General features: G+C 40.6%; 1 protein-coding gene across 3 annotated transcripts in view; it reads right to left on the bottom strand.

The window, feature by feature from the left end:
* Nucleotides 1-22,548, bottom strand: part of znf609b (zinc finger protein 609b) — a 98,338-nt gene that overhangs the window by 61,762 nt on the left and 14,028 nt on the right. For all 3 annotated transcript variants that reach the window (XM_084059337.1, XM_084059335.1, XM_084059336.1), the window contains exon 2: nucleotides 1,615-2,501. In XM_084059337.1, coding sequence (XP_083915463.1) covers nucleotides 1,615-2,373 — 759 coding nt within the window. In that variant the 5' untranslated portion in view covers nucleotides 2,374-2,501. The remainder of the gene's footprint in view (nucleotides 1-1,614; nucleotides 2,502-22,548) is intronic.

The raw sequence follows: 22,548 nt of genomic DNA on the forward strand, positions 1-22,548 counted from the left end.
AGACTGAGACACAGTCTGGGGGGTGGGATGGGGTGGAGTGGCTGGGGAACGGAGATGATTTATTCAGAATCAAGAGCCAATGCTTTGGGGAGCTCTAACTAAGGACAGCGACAATGTAGGTACACTGCAGCAAACAATCAGAGGATAAGTGTTAGTGAGTCATCTTTACCAAGAAATATAGGTAATAAGGCTCTTGGGACCACTCTAAAAATAATAATGTCAAGTTAATAGTCAAGTTCTGACATGACAGATGGCTTCCACACTTCCTAACATATTAGTTCCTTCCCCATCCAGTTGCATAATTCCTACTGATGTGGATTTATTTCACAATTTCTTTGGGAACCAACATGTAAATAATAATAATAATATTAATAATAATAATACTAACTGTAGCAATCTCAAACGAAGCTAGGCATTCATTTGGTTGTGTATACATGAAATATACAAATCCAGTCATAATACATTGCAGGTATTGATATCATAATTACTGCCTAATGTCAATGCCTGGAAATTTAAATTGAGATGGCTATGGTCAACCCTATCGTTTTCAACCAGGCCAAGATAGACTTTTCCACCAAAGTTCATTATCATTACTAAGCCTCTTGTCCTTAAATTTCCTTCCACATTCAGGCGATCCATGGAGAGACTGCAGCTTGCATTCCTGGCAGGATATCCCAGACTTAAGGAATCAAACAGGCTTCTTCAACAGCCCTTCCCCCACTCCACTTCCAGAGAAGCAGGAAAAAACGACAGAATCGTGGTTTGCCCTCGCTAGCTCCCTCCCCCACCCTGCTCCAACAGGCACTGCTGGGGCTTGTGGGATTAAGAATGGAACACGATGACAGACAAAACAGTCCCCAGCACCTCCCTAGACTGCTGTCTTTTATACAGAGAGAGGATGAAAAGGCTGCTCTGGGGCACACAATAGACACACTGATATATCAACTCGACGAGTGAACAAGATAAGTGTGAGTGAACAAGATATGTGTGGGTGAACAGTTTAGTAAGTCTTCGTGTATTGTTTTGTATGACAAGGCCAGCCTTTCAACGTCTCTGAAGGCTGTGAAAAACACTGCCATCAGTTAATCAACTAAGATGTGCATTTCGCAGATGTCCAGGCAGATGAAACAAGGGTGACATTTGCTTTGTCAACACAGACATGATGTGACCCATTTTGTTCATTTTCAATTCTTAATATTCCTGGTATAAAAATGTAATAAAATGCATCACTATGATTTTTGTTATGTTGTATGCAGGTAACATAGGCAAAAAGGCTTAATACAGTAGCACAAATCCCAAAACACAGCTGAAATATGGATTGTATAGTGTCTTTCTGACCATTGAAAACATTTACAATGTATTTCACGTTCAACCATTCACGCGCACGCACGCACACACGCACACACGCACATGTCACACATTACATGCTATTGTGGTACACAGATTTAGCCTGTTATTGACTCAAAACCAGCATGAACATCAGTGCCAGTTCGGCCCTACCCCATATGCACATAGTTTTGTTTTTAGGGGGGGGGTTGGCCTGTTGAACTTGAGATTAACAGGCCAAAACAAAAAACTTCAAGCAAGTAACATTTAGTAAGAAGAGAAACTTACCTTCTCGTTTTTCACCTTTTTTAATGTTCTGCAATCATTATTGCTATTTTCTAACTCCTCTGGTTCCATTTTCGTGGTCAGTGCTGGTACTATTCCAACAGGTTCAAGTGCAATATTCCCCATTTGATCGGCTCCTGTCAAGTCTGTTGATTGTGCATTTTCAAAAGATGCATTACGGCTACTCCCCAAAGCAACTTGGGCTTGAGTCACTACATCCTTCTCTGCGGCAGGTATTGCCACAACCGGACCTCCGTCAGTTTTTTCCTTCTTATTTTTCCCAGTAGCTCCTTCTTTGTCTTTTTTACCACTGAGGATTCCTCTGGAGGATTTTCCCCCTTTTTCTAAGTTCTTCCCAGAAGTGGAATTGTTGCCAGTGACTCCGGCACTAGCTGGTGATCCTGTAGACTCTCCTTGAGCCCGTCCTGTAGATTCTTTTTTGGCCCCATCTCCAGCAGAGGCTTTGCTACTATTGTCTTTAGAGTTCTTGTTGCGTTTAGATTTTGATTTGCTTTCCTTAACTTGAGGGCCAGACACAGGACTAACAAACCTGATGTTGTCAGGCAATGCTGCTACTGCACTGGGTGGTGTTGCCATGCCGTCTTTTGTGCCAGACATCTCAAGTTTGTCCTTTTCTAAATCAGCGTCAAGGTCGATAATCAGATTGCCAACACCGATATCCCACTCATCCCCGCTGTCATAAGTGTCCACCGCATTAGAGTCCACACCTTTCCCGCCTGCAGTGCCACCACTTAGGGACATTTTAGTGCCAGCGGCCCAGGTTTGCCTCAGTGAGGTTTGACACCCTCTCAGACGGTTGGGGCGCTGGGACAAGGGTTGGAGAATCCTTACGGTCTACACGTTCCTTTGCCATTTAGCCACATTTTGCCCTGAGGGGAAAACAGACAAGGGTTAGGCAAATACTATGCATTATCATAGTAATGTTACAGCAAATAGGGATGCTAATTTCTGGCTGAGAGCTGACCCTCATTAACTAGTTTACTAGAATGGACGAATGTCTGTGACCCATGGGTCCTATGTTCCCCGCTTTCCTAGGGAGAGCGGGGAACATAGGACCTAACCTAAACCTAACCCTAACCCTAACCTTAGTGGGGGAACATAGAACCCGGGGAACATAGGGATGACCCCCACAAGACTGGGTCTTATGGCGTGGCTCTGCAGGAGGCTAGCCATCTATAAGAGGATGTGTGTGTGTGTGTGTGTGTGTGTGTGTGTGTGTGTGTGTGCATGTCCGGAGCTAATCTTGCAAACCACTGGACCTGTCAGCGCCAGTTTCTTGTGCACACACATACTGTATGTTTTGGAATATTTTACATTAATTTTAAAATGGAGTCAATAGACCACCAAAGTCCTGACGTCACTCGTTCATCCCCAGGTTCGTAAAGTAATTTTGCTATGGAAAATAACATTGGGTCATCATAGAATCGTCTCATATAAGAATTGTGGTCCAAAAATAAACAAACTGTCTCGGCGCCATTGTCAGGGAGGAGGTTCTGTATAGTTTGTGATAGTCAGTCACTTATATTTGAAACAGTCTGTTTCTGGCGAAAATGTAACTAATTCGGCGGAAGTAACATTATCGTTTTCTCACCGTCAGTTGATGCTTCATATCCATAAGAGTCAAACCGCCGAGGTCATTTGTTTATTTTTGGAACACAGTTCTTATTTGACGCGATATTAAATACGTCTATGGGATTCAGAATGGGGGTGGAAAACTGCGAACCAGGTAGAAAAACAAAGGATGTGTAAATTACATCAGACTTCGGTGGTCTATTGGTCTAGAATTGGGCAGAAACCTTGACTTGAGTCATACGTCATAGATAATCATAGATGATCGAGGGACACATTGGAGCAGCATTGGAGATGATAAATTTAGCTTGTATTATTTGCCTTCAATTGTATTGTCAAAATACAAGACTTTATAAATAATGGGGATCATCAGACATAAGATTCAGTATTAAGAAAGATTGCAATGTGAGAAGGGCATAAACCAAAAGCAAGCCTGATAACTGGTTTTGTAATTTTGCTTATAACTTGGGTTGTTGTCCTTAAAGTGGCAATGGCACAGTCCTATTTCCTTGAAATAATGATCAGTTGGTATTACTATTATACATGGAGGAATATATTTAAATAAAAAGGTCATACCGCTACTTGCAAAAGGGACTGAGGTACACCAACTTTATTTTAATAGATTTTTTTTATTTACACCGTATGTATATTTGAAAGTTGTTTTGTTATTTGACATTTTCTTTTTTTATCTACTCTTAAGATTATTTTGTAACAGCAGTTAATGGGAGCTTGTAGGTTACAGAATATAATTTCACGCACTCTTACATCTGTAAACTCTCGCTAGCCGTCTCTGTGTGTGAGGATGAGGACCAAGGGAACACACTTGTCCCTGGTGAGCACAAGCGAACCGTCCATCACCGTTCTGAATCTGGTACTGACCACATGCGTGTCTGTGTGCTCCCGAATGGATTGTCAATCGTCGAGCTCTGCTATTGCTATAGCACGCAATAGAGATCTCTTTTTTGGGGGGGGGGGGGGGGGCTTTTTCTTTTTATTGATAGGAAAGTAGGCTGACAGGAAATGGGGAGAGAGATGGGGGGGTGATACACAGCAAAGGTCGTCGGGATCGGAAGTCGAACTCGCAAAACGCTGTCAAACTGGATTACCAGCGTATGTGGTATGCGCCTGGACCACTAGGCCAGTGGGCGCCCCAATAGTGATATTTTTAAACACTCCTGTTAATAAAGATGGCTTTATAACAACAGTGTTGGTGTAACTAAGATATTAGTTATAAAAAAAGAATGTTTTACATGCATGGATTACACAGTATCAAGAGGTTCCACATTCTGTTCACTATAGATTTCCTGTTTGTTTAAGTTGTTGAAGTGTATTCACATCGGGCAAGACACGACAGGTATATTATTTTGAGCGATATGATTCAATATAGTAAATATTAATGTGGTGGTCTTGATGCATCAGAAGTCAAGTCTGTTTATTTTTGCCCGTTTGACAGAGAAGCTTACAGCTTAAAAACTAACCGGGTGGTATAATGTGTAGATTTAATTGACGAATGAAAAACAGAAAAAGTACCAAAACTGTTGCAAAACCTCTTTAATGTTCTACCCTTTTATATATTTTGCCAAAACATAAGATGATAACATAACAAAATAATGATTTTGTTTTTAATTGTGTCTCAGCTCTCTTAGACAGGAAACTGTTATAAAAATGGAAAATGGATTGTACCTGAACACTTTGGAAGCAACTGACTGTGATGAATACACACAAGTAAATAATTAACACTCACATCTGCAGCTCTGGTCTCCCCCTATGATAAGGAGCGTGCAGGGGCAAACAAACCTGAAGCACAAAAGACTCTTTGGAGTGGCAGCCAGGGTGATGAGATCAATAATGCCTCCGAGAGGCCCGAATTCTGATGATTCTCTTTGTATTGCAAACACCCAGTTACAAAAACACAGGGCCAAACGATACATAATCCCTACTCCAGTATGTGGCAACACATTTCTACCTCAGATGGTAGCTATGGAGGAACTAAGTGTTTTACACACCCTATAATTACTAAAATGAGAAGCACCATTTCTGACAGGAAATAGAGACCTGTGAGCATGTCTAGCATTTTCCAAACCACATGTTCATCTTTTGCTTTTTCAGTAATATGAATAACATTTTCTTCTGTTGTAAATCATTATTCACATGCTGTTCCTATGACCTTGGGTCACATATAATTACTTTCTTAGTTTCTTTACCCAAAACCAAGAACAAGAGAATAGATCAGTGGTTCTCAAACTTTTCAGGACGTGACCCCCAAAATAATCATATTTGGACTGGGAACTCCCAAGCCGACAAGCACTTGGAATTGTATAAGAGTTGAAGCATTACATTTAGTTTGACTCAGTTCCACAGATAAATATTGTGAAAATAGCTGATCAACAAGCTCACAACGCCTCACATTGCGAGCTTGTACGTCAGCTATTTTCACAATGTTTGCCTCTTTCTTACTTAATTTTTTACAATTTGGCCAATGTTTGACCATTTTGATTACTTTTGATGCAGTAATGGTCTCATTATTAGTTCATTTTATAGTTATTAAAAAGGTCTTAAAAGTCCTTAAATTGTCACTTTAGAAATTTTATGGGTTCCGTGACACTATCCGGCGACCAAAAAACATGACTCTTTTATGCTGAGGCTGAGGCACACAAACTGATTTAGCTCTGTTCATAAACAATTTACTATTTTATGTTTTATGTTCAATATGAGCGGGTGGCTAAAAAGAGACATTTTGGCTGTTTTTGTTAGTCCGAGAGAGAGTGGGTCCACGGATCCATTTGGTTCCATCTGTACCCTAGCAGAGTTAAATTTAGATCGCGATGTAATGTTACCGTGCGGAGATGCCGGGGAGATCATTCTCACAGACAGACAACCACACCAGTTACAAAAGGATATAACTAAACTGACACGGTATTTATAAACATACTTGTGTCGATTACGGAGATCTTTTTATGAAATCTTGCGCTGTGCACTATTTGTGTCAGTCCGGGCCGCGGACCATATGTTTTGCCTCGCAGACATAGAAAGTCAGTGGAGACTGAAGCGGCTTTGATTGGTTAAAGCGCGGCTTGCTTTCGGATCTAAGGCCTGCCCACTTGTAGGCCACTTGTAGGCCAATGTGCATACGTTCTGAACGACCGTCTCGACAGATTCAGAGCTGTGCAATCTGAATCTGTTCTTGAGAGATTAGAAATGTGCAGATACCCTGTAACACTTATATCATAATTATGTTGGTTTGTTTACTATCGAGTGAGAAAACAATGTTGTACATTAAGCTAATCATCTGGGAACCCCCGTAAAATCATTTGTTTTTTACGGGTTGAGAACCACTGCTCTAGATACAATTGTTTGAGCAGATGCTAGTGTATGTGAAGACAAATCATTTTTTGTAAGGAAGGGGGCATGTGTTCTGGTTCATAACATGGTAGCAAAGTTAAAGATAACTGGAATGCAAAAGCCTAAACCTTAAACATTCAAGTTGTTCTTATGCCAGTATATGATCTCCAAGCTTTGCTCAATAATTATTTCTTAGACAACAAACATATTTACATAACATAGGAACAAGTAATAGCAAAGAAATATCCTAACTAGTAGCAAAAAAAAGGAGGGAAATTAGTCAATGTTGTCCGACAAAACCATCTAGCCTATCATGCACACCACTCAAAGGGATTACAAGTAGAGGCCATTCTTATAACCCCTTCAGTAACAACAGAGATACTGGTGAGGTGCCATCTGATCACTCTGCTTGCTTAGATGCTTGCACAGATGGCTCCCTTAAGGAAAAACAGTCAGTGGTGGGGTTCGGAGGGCAGGGAGATGCAGCTGTCCCTGTTTGACTGGGTAAACAGTTGTGAGGTCTAATTTGTCCGACACCTTCACAAAGGGGTGGTTGTAACTCTATCGGCAGTTGACCTACTGTACTGCCCTTAGCTGGAATTGCAGCCCAAGCCCTTTTGAAAAAGTCCCACTGAGGAAATGCCCCAGTGAGCACCCTGTTGAGCGAAAGGCATGAAGGCTGTGTACCTCCCTCAGTGCTTGCCCTTTTTTTTCACAGATCTGATTTCATTCAACTATCTGTCACAGAAGCCTGGGAGATTCTACCGCTAGTGTCCAGAGAGAAAATTCGGATGCTTTTTCAAACACCGTTGAATAAGAGCTGCTTTGATTGAATGAACCAATTTAGTTATGCATTTTAATGTTATAAGCACCAATAGCATACAAGAGAAAATAGAAGGCCAACATACTCATAGTGCCTGAATAGCATCCATATCAAGGAAAAGTGGCACAATTGAGTTTTTCTTCCTTATAATGAATTTGAGGTGCCCTGACTGTTTAGCAATTAATTTGCAATGGAAGGTGTACAATAACAATATGGCTCACTTAATTGAACTGTGTCATTTACTGATTATTTTTATTTCTTTATTAGATTCCTTTTTGTGGTGTGTCAATGTTGTATAGCTATCCAGATTGGCTTAGAAACAGAGTTTCTGGCTTTCCAAGAGAAGAAGTGAAAATGACCAATGGATATATTTTTCACTGTAATTTCTTTGAGGTCATACAAACTGAAAAAGGTTTAATGTCCCTGTACACAATGCAGTCTAATCTCACAAATTTCTAACACCACCAATTATCGCGTTAGTTCATGCAGGGCATGGGAGTTGCATACGCTCGGCTGTAATCAGCTGTCAGTCTGCTGATTGCTTTCAATCAGCCACGCTTTCGTACACACCAATCACACCTCATTCCCTCAACAAGGCGGTCCGTTTAAATACGGCTTCCTCCAACACTAGATTTCTGCTTTTCAAAAAAATATTGTCTACTCTAAATACATATTTTAAAAAGGCATTCAAGTTTGCATGACTCAAGTTATTCTGATTAAATGCCTTGCTATGGGGCCACTCTTGCATACCTGTGGGGGGTTTTGCATAGCGTTAGCTGATTTTGCTTAGTATGCTGCTTAGCAAAATTTAGAGAACATCTTAAACATCATAAAACCATTAACACCAAGCCTAACTGTATTCCATTTGTTGCAATAAATGGTTTCATCTACTTTGACGTGAGTGTTCCTGACTGAAACAAAGATACAAATATGTAACAGGTGGCCATAACAACTGCAATTCATGAGCAGAAATCTATGCCTACCCATGGCATTGAGCTACGTAACGCACTGAACCCACCAAAAAATCGTTGCACTCACTTTATTGCACGCTACTGTTATCACCAAACCCGGCCACTAGGGACAGCTGGTCATCCTATATACAATGTATTTCTATTTCTACCCAGAGAGCAGAAAAGAAAAATCTTCGCATGAACAAAAGTAAAATGGCCCGGTATAGTGCAACCATGAGGAAGATTAGAAAAATTAGGACGGTAGTGTCTTCCTTGGCCTACTGAGTGTGCATGCAAAGTTTGACGCCAATTGGTCCAACAGTTTTCGAGATTAGCTGTGCACAGACACATAGACTAACACACAGGGGCGTAATCATAATTTCGAGCCAAGAGGAGATAACAACTAATCAATGCCTATACAGTCTAAACAGATAAAGCAGTGATGATAATACAGTATATAGGATTTTAATTCCTTAGACAACGCAGCTTTGCAGTGTTTTAATCTAAGCAGACTGGATTGCATGCATCGGATAGAACACTCATAACTGTAAGACACTTGTGACCAAAGACTTGACTTGGACTTGCCCCTCAAAGACTCGAGACTTTGACTTGGACTCTAGCTCCAAGACTCGAGACTTGACTTGGACTGTAGCTCAAATAATTGTGAGCATCTCTGTGCAAAAGTCATAGTGGCATGATAAAAGCAGAAAACATGGAAAGGTTGCTTGCTAGTCAATAAAGAGACAGAGGTACTGCCCTGAGCTGGCCAATAACGTATTGCAGTAGAGTAATAAACCCAATAAAAACAGCAATAACACAATTTAATTTAATGTGCAGAATGGCAAGGAGCATTTTTTTCACTTTTTAAAGACAGATCTCCGCCTACAGAGCCAGTCAGTAACCTCCATGTGGGCGTAATCAAATTGTGTTTTTGAGCTGATCTTACCAAAATAGAAATACACAGAGTCAATCCAGGTGATGGGAATCACAGTCTTTGGGTCAGCCACCACCCTCATGAATTAATGTGTAACTGTAGTAAAGCACAAACCAAGATTTCCCAGAAACTGAGACCACTTCTGACCTCAATGGGGTTCAATTGCAGGTCACAGAATATCAAGTGATGTTTCAGAGTTCAGACTAATGGTTTTGATCTAGGGGCTCAAGTTTATTGATACCAAGTAACATTGAGGAAGGGAAAAGAAAGGATTAGAATATCTTGTCACTGCCATTGAGATTCAATTCAAGTGGCTGAAGACTTCTTACCTTACCATCATGGTTTGGCAACCTCAATTGCAGACTAAAGCCCCATTTATATTCCCCTAACATATGGATATGTGTGTGTATGTGCGCCTATGCAAGCGTCACACATTCATTTACTCACATACTCTCACCTTGACTATATTGACAACCATTTCATCCACTAGAGGGCAAGGTGATTCAACCAGCCCGGGGGCTTTGTGCTAGCTAGCCTAGCCCCGTCTGTGACCTCCCCCTCTGCTGTAGTTCCGGTACTTGAGTCTCGAGTCATCGTCTCGAGAGTCGAGTCATCATCCAACTTTACTGTTAGCTTAATACTGTTGTGTTACTGAGACAGTGCTGAATGTGTTTCTTCTTTGCGGTGTTCTGTTTGCTGGGTCTGCTGTTATGGAGCATAATGCAGCCAATTAGAATGTACGTAGGGTTAGGGCTGGGCAATTAACCAAAAATATATAAAAACATTTAGAACCAATAACCGTACTACGGTTATTGGTTTTAAATGTAGTTTTTATATATCATTTTATATATAATCAGTATGAAAGCAAAATCGTAAAGATTTTTTTTATAAACGACTAAATTGATTAAACTGATTAACCACCTAAGCTCTATATCATAGGCTACTTCATTGGTGGTGTGCAAAAATAGGGAAAATAGCCGGTCTACAAGTTCGTTGTGAGCAAAGAAAATTGATCCCAGTCTAATCCACAATCATCCATCACAATGTTTTGATGTGCCCATTGTGATGTCAAATTTGAGCAGACATGGCCCAACACTAGCTGATACTACACACTGTATGTTACTGTCATTGTCTACTGGCAGTGTACTGAATTGATATTGCACACTATTTACTGTCCTGACAGTAGATTCAGAGCTGCCAAGTCTCACCCTTTGAGAGTGAGAGTCACGCAATTTAACCTGTTCTCATGCCACACTTGCCATTTCTCACGCTTTTTCCCCCCTCTCAGAGCAAAAAAAAAAAAAAACGGCAACCGGGTGGAAAACGGAACGCTCGTCCTTAAACACACAGCCCCATTTTTTTCCGCGGACCGTGGCCGCCGGATTAGACCGAGGTGAGGGTGTTTTAGGACGATGGTTGAACCGTCGTCCTTAAACACCCTTGCATTGACGACACGCAGCCCAAAAACACACTCACCCCCATTTTTTTCGGCGACCGAGCCCGCCGGATATACCCGGGGCGAGCGTGTTTTGGGACGAGGCGTTTTTGTATTCCATCACCGCCACCAGCCAACACACTGGCTTGTTTACAAGTCGAATTTTGGTAAATAAAATAATCAGGAGCTCAAAAACATAATGAGAGGATACAAAAGCTATCTGTGCAAAAGCTGCAAAGTGTGCAGATTTAAGCAAGTATTTTAAAACAGTGAAAGCTACCGAGGAAAAAGAAACAGAAAGTGTTTAGACGACTCAAACTAGCGCGATCACAGGAGTTATCATCAAATCCAAAGATTCGTTGTGAATAATTATAAACAAACAACCTCCTGTTGCTTCCAAGTTGGGGGGGGAGTTTGACCAAAACCGAAGGTATTGAAGAGGAGGACACAGAGAATGTTTCGGCCATCAGAGATCAAAGGATTTAGTTGCTGCCATTCTGATAATGTCAGGAGCAACCAAACAACACTACGACCAGGTAGGGGGTCCAAGTGTTTCCAAATGGACTGCAGTCTGCACAGAACCCTATCCATCAGATCCAAAGTAGACTATTTTTTTTGCAGTGGTGTGTTCTAGATTTTTTTGGAGGGTATACTATAACTATCCCCCCCATAGTTCCTCCCACACACACGTATAATTAATTAATGTAAAAAAAATGCGCGCACTCCGTGCGCGTTTCTGCCCCGCACAAACTCGTCCAGGTCCAGTTTCACAGCAATACTGAGTACACTTACAATATACTTTGTACTGATTTTCTACTGTTTCTAATGTCAATCACCCTGTAACTCAACCACTTCGGAGCTGCTTTTAGCCTTAGATGCATTTCTTTCTTTTTTTATTACCATAGAAGTGGAAGAATTGTTATAAACAAATGCTGGTTAGGCTTATCAGATATAATTATAGCAGTGTTAACAGCGAGCATTCATGTATCTATTACAGAATAGTATTAACTTGGCATTGAAGACACAAACTGTTTTGAAGATTCAAGATTTTGCTGTGCTATGACGTGCAATTTGAATACTAATGAAGTACTCAATTCAGTGACCTCCTCTGAAACAAAGGGGTTTATAGTGAGAACTTACTTAAGCTGCTTTATAAATAAAGCACTTTGAAACTGAAGATGATGACAATAATGAATGATGATAAGTGATAACAAAATATATATATATATTTCAAAATTTAAATAAGCCCCCCCCTCCTTTTTGCCACACATATACATTTCATGGAGTACATTTTTTGTACCGAATTAACTGAATTAAAGTAATAAAAAACGGAAATGGTCAGTTCGCACGTGCGCGAACTGACCACACATGCACGTGCGCGTGTGGCGCTCGTGCATGTGATGACACTAAAGTCTCACTCCTAGATTTTCCTGAAACTTGGCAGCCCTGAGATTGAACATACTGCACAGTGCACATTGTTTACTAGGGCTGCAACAAAATATTATTTTCATAATCGATTAATCGTCCGATTAACAAAACTTTCAAATAATAATAATTAATAGGCTACTACATACGGTATCAAAGACAAAATAAATGTACTCAGAGCGCTCGAGTGGCGCAGTGGTGAACACAATTGGCCCGTGTTTGGGGGAGGGAAGCCGGGCAGGGAGGGTAATAATAGTCACTGCACGTAATCCTACGGGCTGGGGGCGTGTGTTGTCATATGTGTGACACACACAAATGAGTATAGGGAGGAATTCATTGGCATAACAGCTTTTAGGGGAGAAAAGGGGCCAAAAAGCAACAAAAACAAAGAGTAAAAAGCTCCACCTTTGGAACCCTTTCTCTTCTTCTGACTGTATGATTCAATCAAAAAAACTCATATTTTTTTCAACATTCAAGCTTATTTTTTGTTCTTAATCATATAATCCTGCACGGAGGTATAGACATAAGTTGTCTTGTCTTGGCTTTAATGTTAATGTACAGGAGTAGACTAGATTCAATTCACATTGCAGTTTGCAGATTGGGTATAGAGTGGAGGCAGATTTCTACCTGATATCCTGTAGTAGCTCAATGCGATTCTATTTACTGCTCAGTGCTCTTATCCGGTCTAGAGCCCGCCTACTGTATTTGGTTATTTGCACACACACATATACGCACTCAACGTTTCCAGCCCCAGACCGGATCCGCAACATGCAATGCGAACTGTTCTCAGACAACTCAGTCCACGGCTAGCAAGATAACAAGGTAACGAGGCGAGGCATTTGCATCGTATTGTATCGCATCGAAACAACAAATCGTTCTGCATTACAATTACACATCTCTAATAAAGGGGCCTTAAGGAGTAAACTTTCCAGAATTGTTGGCATGACTAGAAAAATTGTGAGGAAACCTGAGACCCTGCTGAGTCACCTAGGTATAGGCTACATCTTTAGAATCAAGGAACAAAGCCCTGAGCATTCTTCACGGTGATTCTTCTCCTTTACTTACTCAGTTTGAGAAGATGAAATCAGGAAGGGGCTATAGGGCAGGGCATACATTTTCGATTCGACTTTTTCCCACAATTATCTTTTGGGCTTCTTCAAGCCTTTATTACTGAGGTACAGCGTAGAGAGACAGCAAACACAGAGAGAGAGAGTGGGGGAGTGAGCAAATGGTGCGGCCAGCCGGGAATCTAACTGGGGACTCGCCATCAGGCATTAGAGCCTGTGTATGCACCCAAACAACTCAGCTATCAGGTCACCCAATGTTAAAATATAATCCGCCAACTAAACAGGAATGCTGGAGGACTGGCTGGAAGTGCTGTATCCGTCTTCCGTGCACTCTCTCTTCCTCTCTCCAGGGCCATCTGGGCCTGCCTCTCTCTACAAAGCTACGAGCCCTCCTTCCACTCCATATTCATACTTTGTTGTACGACGCTGGCATGCACTGAACAGTAGTGTACAGCAGTGGTTCTCAAATGTTTATATTTTAAAGACCCCCAGTTTGGTAGGCATTAGGCCATGGACCCCCATAACTCTGACAGTGAACAAAATACAAATGTTGTAAACTGTCAAGAGTTACAGACCTGTAAGGGTCCATTTGGTTCCTAACTATCAATGATTTAGCTGGGGAGCCCCTGGAACCATCTCAACCACTGGTATATAGGACAGTAGGACAAATGTAATGTAGGCACAGAAATACATAGACCTCCTACCTACTGTTCCTATACTCCTATATACACACCACCAATGTACATATCAGAGCTTCTACCTCCCAATAAACCTACAAGGGTCTTGAGGTCTACTGATCAGTGATCAGTCATTTCTTCTGGGCCCACAAACAAGGCTGAAGACCAGGGGAGACAGATCGTTTTACGCTGTAGCGCCCAAACTGTCGAACGATCTTCCACCCCATGTTAGACAGTCTCAAACCTTGCCTGTGTTTAAACCTTGCCTGAGCTTGAAAACTCACTTGTACTCCTTGGCTTTTGATGATTCAGACAGAGTTGCTGTTTCCGGTAGGCATTGTGTTTATGTGTTGGACGGACCCTCTGTGTTTTTTACCCTGTCCATTGTTTATCGTTTTACTCTTGGTATTTTACATTTGTTTAATGAGTATACAGCACTTGTTGCACACTGTTTTTTTTAAATAAAGTGGATTGGATATAAAATCTACATTAGGATTAATTCTACTGATCTTTAAAATCAATAATTACAGCCCATACAGTTTCTGTCCATCTCTTTTCACCTGGTCTATCTCTTCCCTCTCTTTCACTCACCAACCAACCCACGTTGTCCTTAATTACTGGATGTAAGTAGCAATTACTCATACTTATGTAAGGTTTTTCTTTAACAAATTGTGTCAAAGAATGTGTAGGCTATTGCTGTAATGCAAGTTATATTTTTATTACGTTACCACCACGGTGACATTCTCGACCGCACCATGCTCTTCCTACGTTTATTATTCTAAAAGTAGCCTCTAGAATCTAACTACCGATAACTGCTGTAAAACGCTGATGTTGATGTGTATGATTACGCAACGCTGGCATGTTATCTAAAAAGCACACATGGCTTGTTCGATATAGCAATATTATCGTCACAAGTTGATAATTAGGTACAGACGATATCTAATGATGTATATCACTGTTATCGACGGCCATTATGTTACGCTACTAAATGCACGCATTCATTTTATCCCCGTGTGTTTGGGGCCTGTGGCTGCTGCAGCGCCGCTAGTGAGTGTGCTTCTGAGTGCTTGTGTTGTGTTGACTGGAGGAGCTACGCTCTGGTTTCAGGTTACGGCCTGATTTATACTATTTAGCTGCACACCGGTGTCGTGCACCAAAAATAGCCAATCTAGCATCTCACAATGTATCATGATCTGATGTGTTGTGAGCAAGCTAGTAGAGCTTGTAGATCAGCTATTTTTGGCAAACGTTGACATAATTTGCCATATGCCTATTTTTGCAGACTCAAACGTTATGAAATGTGGGACTTGTTTCATTAATTGTTAATTGATTAATTTAATTGAGTAAATTCTTAACGGCAATTAATCGATAGTCAATTAATTGTTAACATCCCTAGTCCAGACGCAAACCTTGCGGGAGTGGGCAGTTTTAAATACCTCCAGCAGGAATGGGTGGTCCAGCGGGTCACGCAAAAACTTGCGGGATGGTATCCCGCAATAAACCCTTAATATTAACACATTTATCTTATAAAGTAGGTCGGGAGAGACCTATTGTCAGTATCAGCCGATAACGTGGAAGTCTGTCCCCGTCACAATGCGCTAGGCCCCTGGGAGATGGATTGCTGAGGTGGAGCGCCAGACCTACCATCAGATCCCAGTACTTACCGCACCCAAGCCGTGCTACTCATACTGTACACTGAGTTGGCGGTGCCTGGGATTGAACCCATGACCTTGTGGGCCAAAGGCAAGAGCTCTACCGACTGAGCTACCAGGACACAAACATGTTGATAAATAATAGCCACTATAGACATATCTTAATGGTAGTAGTAGGCTATAGTGTATATCGGAGTTAGGGGTATGACAATTCCCTAATAGGATCTGATGCACAGGGCTTGTGCTTTGCTATGTATTGACTCAGATCCAGCGTAAGGCTAGAGCCAATAGGACTTTGCCATGATGTGTATCTTGCATTTTTTTTTAAATATAGGCTAATAATTGCCGTTCCTTTCATATTGCGTTTCTTGTGTTTTCTATCCCCTCTCTGCCTGTCAGTCCTCCCCTTGCTCAAAGAAAACAAACTTTCCACTCTCTCCTTTCTGTGTTCAGTGTTTCCCTTGGGATAAACTTGTAACAGCGGCGCTGAGTAAGTTGAAAATTGTATTTAAAAACAATTATAATAGTACCGGGTTTGTTGATGTTCTGTATTGTCAGAACTAACTTCGGCAATGTTCGTTTGCGGGCTAAAAGAGATACTCCAGAGCCTCTTAACTGTATAATGGCTGTCAATGGGGAGCATTATCAATTTCTAATCGATGGAGCAATTCTTTTAGATTTTTATAATATCCAAATAGAGAATCTATCCCCACATTAAGAATGCAAGTTATTAAACTTTGTTTTGAGTCATGTACAGTCATGTACAGGCACAGACAATCAAGCAGCGCAATGCAGAACGATGAGTGCCATGAAAAAAGTCGTTCTTGCTGCTGCATACATACCTGCTGTCAGTGCTTCAATCTTGCACTTTTGTGCCTGTCTCAGGTGGAAAAAAACCTTTAAAGGTGCCATGCTTCTCGTCTCGTGGTGCCGTCTAAAATTACATTCCTTGCAATTGCAAGCAGCCACAATATGGTTGCAGTTGCAGAAAACGACACAGCAGCTTTGCATTGATTAAACCAGGTAGGATGAACCCATATTTTGCAGTCCATTCCTCTTTAGATGCCCTTTTCACTACGTTAAATGCTAAACAAACTCAAACAGGCTGCAGTAGTGTAGCTATCCCAGCACACAAACAATCAGTCAAGTAATGCCCAATTTATGCTCCGTTGTATGACGTGTGGGGCCCCGAAAATAATAATAATAGCTCCGATTTATATAGGTATATTGTATATAAGTATTAAGTACCCAAAGTCGCTTTACATAAAATTAAAGAAATAGCTGATCTTCGCTCATTGATATTTTTGGTGCACAGCACCGTTGTACGATTACTGTAAGTATAAATCATGCTTAACCCATTAAAACCGGGAAAGCAGTGTCATTTTAGATTTAGCTATATATAGTACATATTCAAAAATAACAGATATACAAGCTCATAACGCGTCACTTTGTGCCACACTATGAGCTTGTAGATCTTTTTTTAAATCATGAAAATCTTCTTTGAATATATAGCTATATTCTTTAAGTAAACATTTTTTAACTCAAATCTTTGCTTCTGGGGGTCCCTGGAACAAAATATTTTTGAGATCGGCGGCCAAATACATATAAAGGGCGGTTCACACTGAGCTCTATTTATAGCGTCAGTTACTAGCTCTGGTGTCACATACTTCAAATCTCTATCTACTTCCTGTAAGTAGACTAAAAAAAAAACTAGTGTTAACTACTAATCATTATAAGTGGCTCTGATTTTGAATTCCACCATTTTTTGAGGAAGTCTGTTTCTGTTGAAACCAAGCTGTTATAATGCTGGTCAAAAGTAAATAAGACCCCACGTGGATTTTGACCAAGGTTAAAATTCATGAAGATATGAAAGCCATGCTCCTGTAAAGTCCTGTGACTTAAACAATGTACACACTTTGGGAGTGCAGTAAACTCTTTGAACCTCCGCAGCATTAGGTGAGTGTTTAATTTCATCTAGCTCATGCTGGCTAAAGTAACATTGCGGTAGAGGAAAAACATCTGCACAGAGCTGTAGCTCCAATAAAATGCTTACTATGCAATCATCAGGTACACAACAGCGTATTTTCTCTATTCTCTTTACTGTTTATTTTGTCTTGCACCATCGACTACTGGATGTGCAGCATAGATCTTTGATATAGTATGGTTGCGCTCAGAACTGAAGTCCTACACACACGTTCAGTCTGCTGTCTGATGGATTTTCATCAGTTAAAATAAGCAGTCTACCGTCATAGCTCTCTTAACGGATTTATTGCTTTTAAATGCGCACAAAAATATTCATATGGCTCTGTTGCACTTAACTATGTAATGTGCTCTAAATAAGCACTGAAACGCTTGGATCAGTTCCTCCTGTTTGGTCATTAAGACCTATTTTTATATAAAACAAATTTTAGGGTGCATACCAAGTAACATCTCCAGGTGCTCCCCTGAGAACTAGGCCAACAAATGTATGTGCATCCCTGAACATAAAGGCTGTTTTTCAAATAAGACACCTCAGAGCATATTTATTAATTTACAAAATTCACTTTGGAACATAATGCCTGACTCCATCTCTCGATCGTTTTTTCTCTCCCGCTTCGTCTCTCTCTCGTCTATGGAAGATCATTGCTCAATGCTCACACACGAACCAAAGCAAGACACAGTTCACAGGGCAACAGAAATGTACCACTAGGGATCAACAACTCACTTTACAGATTACGACGCTTTGGGATGCGCAACATAACTTGTTCATCTAACCAGTATCTGCGCTACCATCGTGGGTGAATTAGACTTAGCTGTGCTTTCTGCACCTGGTGCTGTTGCATTGGAAGTATACTGAGGGGTTATTGGTGACAAGAACTAGTGTGCTTTACACCCTAGTGCTGTTGAATTGAAGAGAATAGTTTACTTAAGTTTACTTAATTTCTTTACAGGAAAACGTTACCTTTGGGGAGCTATTTTGTTAATTATTTTAATTTATTAAAAATTTCAGTTCAGTTTATAAGAAATGTTAGTACATGTAGGATCTCCCTGCACTTACATTAAGTTTTTTTTTTTCTCGAGTTGACAAACATTCTTAAATGCATTTAAAGGACATTTTGTTTTTGAATTTGTGTTACTGAAAATGTTGACACAAAATATTTAGTATTTACTTAAAATGCATATCAGCTCCTAATATCGGCTAGCGGCATCTTTGATCACTAATACTGTATATTGGTATCGGCCATGAAAAAGTCTTATCGGTCGAACCCTAAAGCTGAATGAATCGTTTTTTGAATGCTGTATGAGCAGGGAACAAGCTTAACGTCTACCAGCCAGGCAGATTTTTTACCAGCCAAAAGTGATTAATTGCTTAATAGTATATTGCCATGTGTTAATGTTACTATACTACTCTATATGCAATTTTCAAGGACTATCATAAATAACACAAGGAATATTTAGCATAATTTTGAGTGGACTGAAGACAGACCTGCAGGGCTGAACAACTTCTGAAATCAAACCCCTGTTGAGGGGCACGGGGCATGGCTTGATAATGTCGCAAAGGTAAAGCAGCAGCCTATCAGAGTGACAATTATATATATCAGTTATAGTAACAATGATCATTTAATGACAGAACACACTGCAATTCAATGTGCACACAACTAATGTTTTTTAGAACCATCCTCACACACAATTATGAAAAGGATTATACTGTTGATTAGATGGTATACTGGGTGTGTGTGTGTATGTATGTATAATCTTAGGAAAACTATATAAACATAGCTGTAAAAAGCTACAACATTCCAGCGAACGGGTAACTCCAGCGAATGGGTCGCACGTGTGAAATCTGTAGTCCCTCTCTAAACAGTGTTGTCAGTGACAGCTGCTCTGCTCTCTCCATACAGTTGCGTTCCAAAAATAACTGATCTACAAGCTAACAGTTTCGCATCGCAAGGCATTGTTAGGTTGTAGATCTGTTATTTTTGGGCACCTGACTTCCTCTAAGCTTACAATGGTACCACAACTCACCCTATTTCCACTGAAAACGCTACTTATTTTCCATGATTTCACTTGAATTAACCAGTTGTATTGGTCGTGCCACGAACGCACACACACATACACACACACACACACACACACACACACACACACACGCCGTCACGTGTGACATGCGGCTGCACCACATTTTACATGCCAAAGTGGCTGGTTAGTCTCCATAATTCTATTGTTGTAGTGGAGTTCTAGTTTATTGTTGCAACAAGTGACTTGTGAGTGGAGTTGCATTGGGCTGCACAAAATATTCACATCTGCAAGCACATATAACCTGTGGACACGTTGTTTGTTACCGTGGTATACCTTTACATCCCTAGTGAGATCAAGATACTTAATATAACAACAACAAACAAGTGTATTCAATAGTTTGCGCATTTTGCCAAACTAAAGAGGATTTGGAGGACCTAGAGTTGTGTTTAAAAATGACAGGCCAAAATATATTTAACATTCGGCAACTTATCTCATTTAAGCTAATAAAAAGCAATATAGTTCTGTAAATAATTTGTCATCTCGTCTTTCAACCAAATAACGGATAGTGGTATTGATAATGGCTCGGCTCGTTAAAGCAGTATCAATAATGGTATCAGTATAAAAATTAACGATCCCCATCCCTAAGGTTAGTGTGGTCTAAAAATCAGTGGTCACTCAACCTTTTCAAGCCACGACCCCCCAAATAATCATATGTGAACCGGGGACCCCTTTCCCTGACAAGCACTTGGAATTGTAGGAGTCAAGGAATTCAATTTTGTTCGACTCGGTTCCACAGATAAATAGTGAAAATAGCAGATCCACAAGCTCACAACGCCTTGCAATGCAAGGCGTTGTGAGCTTGTTTTGAACATTTTTGCCCTTTTCTTATATAATTTGACAATTTGGCCAATGTTTGATCGGTACTTTAACTTATAGTATAGTTTGTTGATTACTTTTGATGCAGTAATGGTCTTTTTTCTTTTCTTTTCTTTCTGTTGGTATTAAAAAGGTTCTTAAAGGTACTTAAATTGTCACTTCACTGTCATCTGGGGACCGCCCCAAAATCATGTGGGGACCCACAGGTTGGGAACAACTGGTCTAAATCAGCACTGAAATGCTTGTGAATGTACTATTTTGCCAGAAAGTCTTGTAGACCTTTATACTGTCTATAAAACAAATAGTCGAATATGTGTATTAAATCCGATTTGATCTTGATATGTGAATCCGATTTGATCAATTCAATCCGGGAGTCAGGTGCAGCCGTAATCATTACATAAAAGAACACATAACACCTACTGCTGATTCACTAATAAACTGCTATTGATGTCATGGCCAGTTGCTGCACTGTGAATGTCTATCTAAGAGGGGGACATGGACAACCATTAACCTCAAATAAACTGCCTTGTGCCTGTTCCAGCTGCTGCTAAACAGAGACTGGCCAAACAAACAAGGCTTCAAAAAGGCATTGTCATTCTGACATGGTAGTTAGGTCCTAAGAGGAATGTGTGACATATACAAAATGCAGTACAAATAATCAGTGCCAACATGGAAATGATTGCTGATTGATCAGAACTAAAACTGAGTTAAGCTCCATGACTAACTGGGCTGCTAAAAACACTTGTTCAAATCAAGATTAAGGGCCTTCTTCTGTGGCCAGCGTTAGACGCTAAAACTGATTGCGCCAGTGCTATGATATCTTGCCCAAGACGCACAGGACTAGTGCCTGAACTAGCGGCGACCTTGCATGTGTAGGTGTGTAGATCTTAAAATGAGGCATGGTGATTATGCAACGGTGATTTTGTTATTTTGGGAGCATTGATTGCAATCGAAATCCATTAGTTCTGAACACAACACTCACGTTCAACAATTTAGGTGACATTTCTGAGAAGCTCAGCATTGAGGCTGAAAAGATTATTAACTATCTCTATATCCATATTGGCGATCGCCATCAGCCAATTTGCCATAGCCTACCACCAAAGAGTACATGGTTGTTGTGCTCAAATGACAGATATTACAGACATTCATTCTAGGAAATAAAACGTTACCGCTGCTATGCATCTTCATTTAGACTAGCGGTGAGAGATTGAGAGAAACTGAGCGCTTGCCTCAAAGTTGCGTGCCGGGCTAGTGTCGTGCAGACGCGCAACAAAAAAATCTGTTCTGTATGCTCACAACGTGTCTCAGTGGAACGTATTGTTGTGAGCTTGGAGATCAGATATTTTTGGAGCAGCTCTAAAAAGAAAACACTCATTGACATAAAATGTACTGATGAAAAAAACAAGTGGGGGGTTTATAATCTGGATTTATATGCTACTCAGTGCAATACTAAAATAATGTAAAAAAAACAATTCATGGAAAAAAAAGGAGGGTTATATTCTGGGCTAGCCTATATCTGTGTGTGTGTGTGTGTTTGGTTGCCAGAAGAGCAATGCTGTGGACTGACTGACTGACTTCCATTCATGGGTGTTTTTTTTACATGGGTGATTGTGCGTGCAAGCGTGCGTTCGTGTGCACACTACAGTGAACCACTCTACTCACAAATAAACGTATATTCACCTACTAGAAGTTGATTAGATGCGATGTCACCTTTTTTTCTCTCGCTCTCCCTCTCTCACTGTTTCCCTCGCTTGCTCGCTCTCTGCATGCATTCCACTCATTCTTGGCATTCACTTTCACTCGTCTTCTCTTCTTCACTTCACTGTTTACTCCCGCCTACTTTACCCTCATTTATTTCAATAGCGGCACCACAGCCAGGCAGGCGGCATGAAGCTCTGTACTCTGTGGCAACCGGGGGAATCCATAGAGCACATGCACGTTGTAATAAAATATCGATATTTGCCGGCAGTGTATCGATTATTTATCGCAAACGGGAGCATGACGATATATCGCAAATAAAGACTATTTTGTCCCAATCAGACATCTGTCATCCATCTGTCAAACCTGGCTGAAATCATAATTAGCCATTTCTATTATTTAAGAAGAAAAGGGGAGAATATTGTCACCAATTATGGCTGCCCGATGACTCAACCCTAAGACATCCACA

Source organism: Gymnoscopelus microlampas (assembly GCF_963454915.1).
Source record: "Gymnoscopelus microlampas genome assembly, chromosome: 1".
NCBI classification, from domain to species: domain Eukaryota; kingdom Metazoa; phylum Chordata; class Actinopteri; order Myctophiformes; family Myctophidae; genus Gymnoscopelus; species Gymnoscopelus microlampas.